A 12,517-nucleotide genomic window follows, 5' to 3' on the forward strand; every position below is an offset into this window, starting at 1 on the left:
ACTGAGTTGGTGTAGTTCCACCATAGTTTCCGTGCTACCCCCAACGTGCTAACCCAAATCATCAGCACTGTAGTATGGTCTGGAAGGGTTGGGCTTTTTTTTTCTTTTGTTAAAAGTATATCCGATTCCTTCATGTTACATGAGCACTAATGCAAATATATTTAATCTATCTATATGCTTGCATTTGTTCAGAAGGAATCCAATCCCTATTCTACACCATTGAACATTCGATTGTTGATTTTGCTGTGAAGGTGGTAAAATCCATTTTGAATTTTATGTCAGAGGAGATTCAAGAAGGAAATTTATCATGATTAATTTAAGGGGGACAAGCAATCTAATATAGCTGTGTCTATACTTTCAATATGTTAAGGGGCCATAAAGGTTAAATTTAATAGTAACTTCACTTTCATTAGTGGCTCAACCCAGCAAAGTTAAAAACACCTTTATTGCTGCTTGTCCTGGAGTTGGGGGGCGGAGGAGAGGACTGAAATATGCAATAGCATCCCACAACACCTCTAGTTAAAATCAAGAGTGTATATTATTGGTACTTACTAATTGTATGTAATATCAGTTGCTGTATAAATAAATCTGAGACTTGGATTAAATATACACACAGATGTAAATGTGTGCGCACACTGGAACACTGTCATGCAAGATGAACTGGTTTGTACTTTTTTGTAGCTGATAATTAGTCCTTGCTTATTGTCACAGGCAAATCATTTGGAATACTCAAGAGAAAATGTTTCTGCCTTGTTTTGATCAGTAAAAATTAGGAATGTTAAATATCGACTAATTGACTAATCGAATAGCTGATGCATTTTGTGTTGACTATTCAATTAGTCGATAGGGTGCCTCTGCCTTTGAAGTGTAGTAACAGCCCTAAGGCTGCTACACTTCAAATGCGAAAGTGCTGTGTGGAGCTCGGGTTAGCTGGGGAATCCCCCCACTGATCCTGGGCTCGACGCAGCATTGCCACCTTGAAACTCCGTGAGGAGGCTGACGCCAGGCGTGTTTCAAAGCAGCAGTGCACCATGGAGCTCAGGATCAACGGGGGAGTCCCCATCTGATGCCAGGCTCCACGTGGTGCTGCTCCCTGCAGCATTTCAACGTGACAGCACCACGTGGAGCCAGGGTCTGGCCCCAGGCTCCAAGCAGTGCTGCTGTTTTGAAATACCCCTTCTCTCTCCTGATAGATAGCAAGGAGGGGGGCAAGCAACTTGTCGAATAGTCCTTCATGTCCTTAGTAGAAATGCTGGCAAATATAACTGGACATCCCAAACATTTAAATTTCCTGACATATTTGATGTACCAATCATGTAGCATTATGTAGATTTTTATGCCTTTGTTAGTTTGGTATTGTTAAACACATACGTTTTAAAAAAGAATACAGATACTTGTATTCAAAGAAGATAATATACCATCTGTAAACACTAAAGCAAGCTTGCTTTTTTTTTCCTACAGGAAAAAATGTTTCACTTTTGGGTAAATACATTCTTCATAGGACTGGATGAAAATTCAGACAAAGTAGAAAATGGAAGTCTAGTTGGCGATCAGGAACTTGATGGTATTTTCAGCACAGAACGCTCAGATAATGACAAGGAATACCTAATCCTTACATTAACAAAAAATGATCTAGACAAGGCAAATAAAGACAAAGCCAACAGATATTTTTCTCCAAACTTTAAGGTCAGTATATTTTAATTTTAAAGAGCATACAATAAGTTATTTAATGTTATCAAAACATGTTTCTCTAGGAGCCATTTGTTACGTAACTTTCTAGACTGAGGCAGGTAACATCTGGATGTTTCATTGCTGAAGTTTATCTCTTTTTATGAATTCAGTAACTCATACTGGAATTATTGCAAAAGAAAGTGGTAGATTTTTTTCAAGAGTAATTCTGAAGTTTCTTTGGTAAACTTATACCGCATAAATTATAAATGTGGTCATGATCGGAAAAATTAACACTCAAACTTCACAGATTCAGTCTAGCAGAAAGTAGGATACCTCAGGGAAATAGTCTTTTTGTTTCTTGTATTGCCTGTTCATGGGGCTGACAAGTAGATCCATGAGTTCTATCCTAAATATTTGAGTGGTGTTCTCTGGTGTGCTGGATTGCATATGCGGTGCTTCGTGTCTCTGCATTTGTTCCATAATCTGATTCTGTTCACCTCAATGGGGTATAAACTCTTAAGGTTGTGTTTTTAAGTCCTTGTCTCCACTAGAGACATTTATGGTTCCAAGAATCCTGTGGTACTCTACCTTGCTTATGAAACTTTTGTTCCCACCTATGCATTCTGCAAAGACCCACAAAGGAAGGAATGTGAAAAATATAGGGGTGGGAAGGAGGTCCCCAGTGGGTACCAGATCTTGTTTGGAGTTGCTTGCTTTTAGTAAAGTCATCATGTGTTTATTACTCTTGGAGCTATTTGAAACTCAGGACATATTGCAACTGAAAAGGGTAAGAAGAGTTTTAAAGAATGACTAACTGCAGTGATTCAGAATGCATATGGTTAATGCATATTCAAAACTACATGTCCTAAACTAAGTCAAGTAAATTTATTTCAGTTCCCAAGTGTAAGCCACTCAAAATGTATTAAAGACAATTTACCTGAGAATTTTTACCACAACGCTAAACAACACCTTGTTCTTCTTCGAGGGCTTGCTCATGTCCATTCCACATTAAATGTTAGTTTTCACCACATGTATTGGTACTGGAAGTTTTTCCTTCTACAGTATTTGTAGGGAACCCAGCCCTAATAACCTCAGGAGTGTTGCCTGCATGGCATGGTGTAATGAACAGTGTCTGTGCCTCCCCTCCTCTTCTCTCCCCCCCCCCCCCCCCCCAGTTCCTTTTTGCCACTAGAAAGGGTACACAGAAATGCTGTGGCTTTGACCAGACTTGTTTTTCTGCTCATTCTCTGCAAATACAGTTTTTTGGTTGTATATAGCTGTCACTGGAGGGTTATATATTTCCTGCCCAAAAAAAAAGCAGGGGGCTATCCGCTCCAGTTGGGCTTGACCCGCTCTAAACCAGAAGAAAAAAATCATTTTAAGGGTTGACCCAAAGGGGACATACCAGACTGTTCCATAGATCCAGCTTCCCCGTTTGGCAACTACCTCTCCTTTTTCCTCCCAACTTGGCTCAAAGCGGTGGAGGAAGTTACATTAGTGTGTCGGAGTAGGGGGTTCTATTCACAAGATTTTCTAATCCCGAAGGCCAAGAATGGTCTGCATTCCATCCTGGATCTGCAAGACTTCAACAGGTGCCTAAGGAAGCTCAAACTCTTTTAGTCTCCCTAGCCTCCATTAGCTTCCATGTGGCAATCTTTCCAGCTCTCAGATGTTTCATTAGGCTTACAATGGGTCCCGTCTATTACCAGTTTGTAGTCATTCTGTTTGGCCTGGCTATAGCATCCAGGGTGTTTATCAAATATATTGCGGTCATAGTGGCCTCTCTCAGGCATTGGGATGAACAGATCTACCTTTACCTCGATGACTGGTTTGTCAAAGACTGCTCTCCAGGACATAAGTCCAGCCCAATGCCACAGTCCTGCAAGCCACATCCACTCCCTGTGACTCCTAATCAGTGACAACAAGTCCACGTTAGCTCCTGTTTAAAGGATAACATTTATCAGAAGGGCATTTCTGTGCTAGATGGATTTCAAGCCCTGTAGACCTCATTGCGGAAGTCTCTGCATTCTCTGTGCCTGTCTACTTTGTCGCGAGGTGGTGTGCACATACGCCTTTTCCTCTCACCACGAGTGGTTGCTGCACCCAGAGGTAGCCTGAATGTTCTCCCCAGAGGTGGGAGATGCCTCAAATAGGCCTGCTCATCACCTGGCAAGGTGGCATCAGTTTTGCTCCTGGTGAGGCCTTGACAAGGGCTCCCTCTTCTCAGTGCCTTTCTCCTGCTATGATCAGGTGATCTGATGTATGTGTTCCCCCAGGAACAAAGCCTGGTCATGATCAGCCCAGTGAAGCCTTGCCAGCATTGGTTCAACATGCTGATGAGACTGTCAATGGCCTTTGGCCTCTTACCAACCTACTGGGCCTGCTGTTGCAAGAGCATAATCATCTCCTGTACCCCAGCCTCAAATCTCTCCACTTGTTGGCATGTTTGCACCATGGCTAAACCCAGAGGAACGCATATGCTCTGAGGTGGTCCAGCAAGTCCTCTTGGGAAGTAGGAGGCCATTCACTAGAGTATCCTACCTGACTCGGTGGTTATCCCATTGCATGTCCAAATGCAGCATTTCCTCCTTGCATTCTTCTCTGCAGTCCATCTAGGCTTGCCTGATACACCTCCAGAACCAAGGTCTAGAGCAGGGGTGGCCAACCTGTGGCTCTTGAGCCGCATTCGGCTCTTTGCTCACAGAAATGCGGCTCTCAGGGTTACGGCTCGTCCAGAGCCGAATGCCCACTTTGTGCACGTGCCCCGATTCCTGGAAGGAAAAGTGTGTGGCTGTGGCGGTGGCATCTCCAGTGAGACCCAGGCCTTAGGTTAGAATGGGAGGGGGCTGGGGGTGCCTGGCTGTGGGAGGGATGTGTGGCTCTTTGCGCTACTATCCACAGCTCTTTCTGCTCTTAGTGTCTAATTGGTAGGCCACTCTGGTATAGAGCATTATGTCAGAGTTTACCTTGTGGCCAACTTCTCCTTTCCAAGAGCCAGTTCAGGTTTACACTGTTTTCCTATGACATGATGGTCAGGTTCCTCAGAGGCCTTGAGAGACTTTACCTGTAAGTGCAGGCCCCTCCCTGTCCTGTGGTGGAATCTTAATGTGGACCTCTCCCAACTAATTGGCCTGCTCTACCCTTCAAACCACCTGCTCCCTTTCCCACCTGTCCTGGAAGGTAGTTTTTCTTGGTGGCTGTTATCAGCATGACAGATCTAGGTCTGTGAGATTAAGGCTTTGACCTCAGAACCATCATACCTTATTTTTATAAAAAAAACTGTATAGCTGTGGTTCCATCTGGCATTCCAAGTTCTGAATGCCCAGAGAGCCCAGGCTTTTTACTTGTAGTGTATAGGGCCTTTCCATAAATCAGCCCAGTTCTTCATGGGTACAGCAGAGAGGATGAAGGGCCTTCTAGTTTCTTCAGAGGATTTCCAACTGGATCACCTCTTGCATAAACTCCTGTAATGATCTTGCAAAGGTCTCATTGCCATCAATTGGTCAGAGCCCATTCAAATAGAGTGCAGGCATCTTTATTAGTCTTCCTGGTACACCTCTCTATCCAGGACTTAAGTAGAGTCTGTGTGGTTCTTGATCCACATGACCACATCTTGTTACACCATAGCTCAGCAGGCTAGAAACCACACTAGGTTTGGCAGAGTTGTGCTTCTGTCTGTGCAACCATGAACTCCTACCCACCTCCATGGTTATTGCTTGGAGTCACCTAATAAGGAATGGAATAAGCAAGCACTGAAAGAGAAGACAGTTACCTGTTTCATAACTGGTGTTTGAAATGTGGTGTTGACATCCATTCCACAACCCATGCTCCTTCACTGTCAGTTTCCAACAAGGAAGAACTGAGGATGGATGGGAGCCAGTGCTACTCCTTATACCACTCCATGTGTCTGTCACTCCAGAGGACCGAGAGTCAGGTCCCTTAGTGATACTGCTAAGGGGGAAACTTCTGGCACTTGTGCATGTGGTGAACACTCACACATCTAATGTGGAATTGACATGAGCCATACCTCTGGAAGAATACCAGCTATGAAACAGATAACTGACTTTAAGCTGACATAGCAGAATCTGTATGGGGACTGTGTTTGGGGAAGGTGGTGCCATTCCTATATACTACCTCTCTAGCCATAATACTACTTTAAGCTGTAGATGCTTCTGCTGTTGGGAAATATCACTTTAATATCCATCTGTTTTAACTGTATTTAACACCCACTGACTTTATATTGTATAAAGATGGGTAAAGCAAAAAAGATAGTTGGTACTGAGTAATAGTGCCACCAAAGGGCATAATAGTAATTATAATTGGGTGTTTCTGAATGCTTATGATGATGGGGGTGGCTCTTGAAGGTCCGTTCCAAAGGTACTTGTTTGTTGAGGTAAGTTAACAACTCCTGCCATTTGTGCTACTAAAAATGTGTAGGTGTTTTAGATTTGGAACTTCGAGTTTTGTATGCCAAAAATTTAATGTTTTAAGATTATATGTAGTTAGTTTCTAAACCAATTTTGATGATACAGTGATTTTAAAGAACCTGTGTGATTTGGCAATCTCTTAAGCTAACAACTGTTACAAGTATACTACAAATTCTTGCCATTTAGAAATACTGTGTGTTTGCTGATAGTCACACAGCTGAGATGAAATAAGCTGTCTGGTGTAAACAGTGTCCATACTAGTAAACCTTTACCAATATAGCTATATAAGCAAAGCCTTCCAAGAGTAGGCTTGGCCTGTATTGTCTCCATTACTTAAAAGTAAGAAAAGTTCAGACTGTTAACTTCTTGTTTTCTTCCTTCCCTAGGTGAAGCTATTTTTCACAAAAACAGTAGAGGAGCCATCAAATCCAGAGGCTAGCAGTTCTGCTTCAGTAACACCGGATGTTAGTGACAATGAACCTGATCATTATAGATATTCTGACACCACTGACTCTGATCCAGAGAATGAACCTTTTGATGAAGATCAGCATACGCAGATTACAAAAGTCTGAATATTTTTTTTATCTGGGAAAAAAAACCACAAAGAGACAAACTTGAATAAACTGAAAAAGGACCTTTTCAAATGGCAATAGAACATTGTGTCAGATTACCAATTATAGGAACAATTCTTTCCTGACCAATCTTATTTTGCCCTATAAATCTACAGGGTTTGACACTTGTCCAGTTGAAAAAGGTTACGTAGCTATGTTATGTATATACCTTTTTGTGTCAAAAGGACATTAAAATTTCAATTAGGAAATATAAAGATGGCACTTTCCCATTTTATTCCAGTTTTATAAAAGTGGAGACAGATCTGATGTGTATGCGTAGGAATTTTTCCTTTTGTGTTCTGTCATCAACCGCAGTTTGGGAGGGGTGGGGGGAGGAGCTTTCTGATATACAGGTTCACATCCTGCCCCTTTATTTGCACTTAAGTGGCAATAGATAAGTCTGCAGTTGACTAAGAAGTTTCTAAAGGGTTGTACTACATTCTAATGCATGTATTCTGGATAGAGGAATGAAAAGAAATGCTCTGAAAGGAATATACTGTGCTGGACCCTGGACAATGTACCGTATCCGGCTACTTACATGCACCTTTCTTTAGCATGCTGCAGTAATTAATCCAGGACATTTGAGGAATCGGCTGCTGTCACTGCTTGTTGTTTGTGCATTTTATTTTTTAAGCATAATGGTGCTAGAAAAGGCAGCTAGAGGGAGTGATTCCATATAGGGGTACAGGAATGAACCTTCCACAACACCTTAAAGACCCACAAATGAAGGGATATTAAAATAATGGGGTCACAGATAAGAAACACAGCAACAATGACTTAACCATACAAATGTGGAGGCTATCAACCTAAAATGGGCTTGAAACAATTGTTCTAAAAAGACAATGATTTATTAAATGTTTTTTCTCAATTGTAATGGCTGTTCCATCTCCTGTGTAATCAAGGCCAGTGATGAAAGTCAGATGCTATTAGTACATACATCAGTCAACATCTTACACTTTATTAATTTTTCAATCATATACTAGCTGTGAATGCTTCATGTGCTGCATTGCAAGCTTTTTCCTTATTAAATATAAAATATTTTATAACGGTGCACGGGAAATTTCAGTTTGAGATTCTACAGGTTAGTGTTTATTTTGAAGATGCATTCAATCAAACAGTTGTTAGCTGTTCCACCCCTTGGACCTTAACATTCATTACAATGATTTTTGCAGTTTTGCACACTTTTTAAAAAATGTCATTAACTGTTAGGGAATTTTACTTGAATACTTAGTATCTACAATGTTATAAAAGCAACATTATACATATTACAAATGAAACCAGTCTTGCAATAAAATCTCAACACTGCACAGATACAAAGATGTGTACTTTTTTTAAAGTAGAACTTGTCCCATATTTTCTTTGTTTGCTTTTAAAAGAATTAGATATTTAAACTGGCAGCATAGTATCATTCCTTCATAGGGATATAGTCAGAACTAGGGATTGAGCTTCACTTTTGAATATTATGATTGACATGTCAGACTGCAGGTGATCTAAACAGTATGACTACTGTTGAATACAGTTATGAAGAAATGTTTTTTTTAAAATTTGTTTACTACAAAATACACCATGACCTTCAAACTCTTGGAATATTTACCCCAAACTTTACACTTGAAGATGTAAAGCCCAACTTTAACTTACTGATGCTGACATAGTTTATTAGTTGTGTTCTTACCTAGTTAACACATGAATTTGAGATCACTAGGGCTCAGTAAAACAGAATTACTGGAGAATATGAATCCTAAAAAGACAAGGCAAGACTTCACCTAAACTTTGGTAAAATAAAGGTATCATTTGCTTTTTCACTATTTATTGGTCAGTTTTGCTTGTCCAATTCATCATCTAAATTTCTAACAAAGCTAGTGTATGATTTTCTGATTTATTAGTTAATTTAGTGTTGACGGTCTTACCAAATCAAGCATATTGGTCTAGGCACTCACAATTCCCATTGTTGAATTGAGCAGCAGGCAATGGCTACCTTAAGACCAGACACTAGATACATGTTTCACCTGACGTCTGCTTTTAGCAATTGAAAGTCATGTTGGCTAACATTCATTCTTTAAAATATTTTGATATTAACGTTGTTCTATGTCCCACTTTTGGGCTCATATCAAAATTTAATTTGTGTGGCTCCAGTATGTAACACTGATGGCCAGAACGGAAATAATGACATTATAAGGGGCTTTTGCACTGTTGTTGTTTTTTCCTTTGGAATGTGAAGGTCTGAATGAGGGTTTTGATTATGAATGTTTCAGTGTTTTTGAGAAGCCTTGCTTACATTTTATGGTGTAGTCATTGGAAATGGAAAAATGGCATTATATATATTATATATATAAATATATATTATACATACTCTCCTATACTTTATTTCAGTTACCATCCCCATAGAACTTGACAAGAATTACTATGACTGAAAGGTTTTCGAGTCCTTATTAAAACTTTATTTATGACAGTATTCATAATTAGCTTGAAATGCATTCGGTAGGTAATCTCTTTGAGTTTCTGCACTATATGCTTAAACTCTTGGATGTGCAGCAGCTTACATGTCTGAAATTACTTGAAGGCATCACTTTCATAAGAGCTTACTCTTAGGCCTGTACCATCCCTAGTCATCTGTAGTCCCACTTGAAATATTTTGCCACAGTTATTAAAGGGCAGTTATATAAATAGCATCAAGATTCTTTGCTGTGGCACAATTTGTAAACTAAAGTGGAGTTTACATACAGCATCAGTTTCAGCTTTAAAAAATAAAAATAGGGTGCCAGTGTGCAAGTTCCATGTTTAGTTAGAGCAAATTTGTGCAATATGTTAACGATGCCTGTGGTTGCCACAAAGTGCCTCGTTTACCTTTAAATACTGTTTAAAAAATGTGTCATGCATGCAGATGGGAGGGGTGGAACTGAGCGCTAAAAGGGGGCTTTAACTGCAGTTTGACAGAGCTGTCTTTTACTCTGCCAGTTCAAATTTTAAGTCTGTTTTCATATAGAGTATATATTATATATATATATTAAAAAAAGAGTCTGTCAAGCAGCCTTACTCTGATTCAGCCTCTTCAGATACTATTGTGCTGTGCAACAGTGGCTCTGTGTGTAATGCTATGCACTGAGGATACACGAAAACAACAAAATATGACATGTACAGGATAATGCCTCATACAAATCAGATGTCCGTTTGTTATTGTGTTTAACAACCCTTTATCTCTTAGTGTTAAAACTCCACTTAAAACTGATTAAAGTCTCATTCTTGTCACAGTGTGGTTGTTTTATTAAAATATTTTGGATGTAAACTGCTCAGATAATTTACTATTACGTAAAGAAGAATCAAGTGTGACTGTGGGAATACGGAACATTATTCTAAACAGAGCTCCGTGTGTTTTAAAACATTTCAGGGAAACTATGTTAAAATCCTTTTACATTGAATCTCAACAAATGTTGAAATAGGAAATGTGGGTTTTACTTGCACTGGTTTTCAAAAACTAGAATAAAATTAGGTGGCTTTTTCAGTTTGGCACTATGCAACCTATAAAATACAATACAGCACTCTGGTTTCTTGAACTTAAACCAAATTACTGGCTTAAGCCTACTTTTTATTACCACAATACATTTTTTCCTCTTCAAATAATGCGCTACCCATACAAACAAGCTAAACTTTTCAGGAAAAATATAATATAGATCACTGAGATACATTATTCTAGTGCCATTTGGGAAAAAAACAATGCTGCAGACTTTGGCAGTTTAAGATTAGAAAAATTAAAATGTATGTTTTAATTTGTCATGCCTGCTGGTCCTGCTGGAATTGATTTGAAAATAGATTTTGTACATGTCTTAATGTAGAAATATTGTATCTGTTACTTTTTTTCAGTTTCTTGCCATTTGAGCCTTAAGGAAGAAGCTAGTTTATTTATCCTTATTCAGTGAGAGTGCTACAGCTTCAGTGGCTCTGTAAAAGTGGAAAGAAAATGATTTACTATTTTACATGTGATGATTTAACAGGATTTTGAATTATACATCAGATTACTTTTCTACATACTCAGTGTTTCTACCCTTCTTATTGTGCCTTTGTCATTTTACAATGGCTTAACATATGTTTGGCTCAGAAGTCTTCAAAATGATGCCCATACTGCTTTGTGAACCAATTCACAATATTCAATGCTTATAGCCATCAACATTTCCATATGGTAAAACCAATGAAAAACCTTTTGCTGCTTTAATATTGCATTTCTCCAACGTGGGTGGAATGCTTCTAGTTGTTTGACAAAATTCAAATTAGAATTTGTTAAAACGTAATGCATTTTGGTAAACAAGACAAATATGACCCATTCAGAGTTGATCCTATAATCTTTTTGCCTGTGTTCTTCCTTTTTTTTACATTTTGAAAGCAGGTTTTTAAAAGGGATAATTATTGAGAGGGATGGCGGGAGAATGTGTGGTCTGAAGCATATGAAAGTAATTAGAAACTTAAAGTTCATTCAGTGCTCTGCTCAATTAGTGGCTTCTAGAAAGACTTAAATGATTCTTCATGAAGAGGTTCTGGTGTCAGGACAATTGCAATTGTTTCTTCTGTATCTGTTGTATGAGCTAGGAGAGTGTACAGTTTACTTAAGCGCAGTATAGAATCCTGTGTAACTATGGTAGTCTAATAAAGGGCTGCTTCAATTGCTTACTTTTTAATCTGCAGTAGAACTACATTGCAATATTTCTTTGTACTTTGAGGCTTTTTGTTCAATGTTTTGAATCCATTCTGAGTTTCATCTGTCTTTCTAATTGCATGGTACTTAACTAATAAGACACAATTCTTCTGATACTGCTTTAATTGTATCAATTTTTTCTCATTTGTTACTACTTTTTATCTGAAAATTTTTGGAATGTATTGTCCTTAAGCTCTGCTTATGGGTTGTAATCTCCACTCTTTTTTTTTTCTTTAAGCTTTTGCTTACTGAAGCCAAAAGCTGGGTTATTTTTCATGACCTTTTTTTTTTTTTTTCAGGGGTGCAGCAGTGCTTACTAAAATGTCAGTTTCTTCAACCAGCCAAGCAACTGTTAGATTTCTCTGCTTCGTTCAGTCCTGGTCTCATCTGAATATTCTGCTGAAAATAATCCATATATTTTTGTGCATGGTGTAGTATGAGCAATGACAAATCAAACTTTTTGCACAATATACTTTACTGACTCTACAGGTCTATTCTGTCTGTGACCTCTACTTGGCTGCTATCCCGTGGAAGTATTATCTGGTTTTATGTGAACGCTTTTTTCCCATGCAAAACTGTTCTGAATACAAACTCAATTTATGTAGGCCACTTTCAGCCGTAAAGTGGTAGATTAAAAAAAATTCTTAAAATATTGAAGCATAAAACTGACAACATAAAAATGGGGGAATAGGCCATTTCAAAATAAGAGCTTTGAAAATAATCTTGAGGATGATAAACTGCGTATTTAAAGAAGGTAAGAGTTGCACGTTGCATCTCAATACAGTGTTTGGTATTGGGTGGTGGATAACAGTAAAGAAGACATTTGGTCAGCGTCTGAGGGAACAGATATGGAATGATGTTTGTAAGGTGTTCGTATTTGTAGAAAACACAATTTTTTAAAAATCAGCTCAGAGGCTTGGGAAACAAAGTTGGGATTGAACCACAGTCAGGTGGGAGAGTGTTTTTGCTATTATTCTTAACCCTTGGCTTTATTTCCTCACTGTCTCATTACTGTGTGTGCATTACATTAGGACAAACTGCTTTGGGACCGTGCATCCATTCGTCTATCTAACAATTTTTCTCTCAACCTTTTGTTCCAACCAAGACAGTGGCTAAATGTATCC

At 38.9% G+C, this 12,517-nt stretch overlaps 1 protein-coding gene across 2 annotated transcripts in view; it reads left to right on the forward strand.

The window, feature by feature from the left end:
- Nucleotides 1-9,955, forward strand: part of PTEN (phosphatase and tensin homolog) — a 91,155-nt gene extending 81,200 nt beyond the window's left edge. For both annotated transcript variants that reach the window (XM_014572722.4, XM_075935085.2), the window contains 2 exons: nucleotides 1,462-1,686; nucleotides 6,485-9,955. In XM_014572722.4, the coding sequence (XP_014428208.2) occupies nucleotides 1,462-1,686; nucleotides 6,485-6,670 (411 nt within the window). In that variant the 3' untranslated portion in view covers nucleotides 6,671-9,955. The remainder of the gene's footprint in view (nucleotides 1-1,461; nucleotides 1,687-6,484) is intronic.
- The last annotated feature ends 2,562 nt before the right edge of the window (nucleotides 9,956-12,517 follow it).

This window comes from Pelodiscus sinensis, chromosome 8, assembly GCF_052426305.1.
Source record: "Pelodiscus sinensis isolate ZL-2025 chromosome 8, ASM5242630v1, whole genome shotgun sequence".
Taxonomy (NCBI): domain Eukaryota; kingdom Metazoa; phylum Chordata; order Testudines; family Trionychidae; genus Pelodiscus; species Pelodiscus sinensis.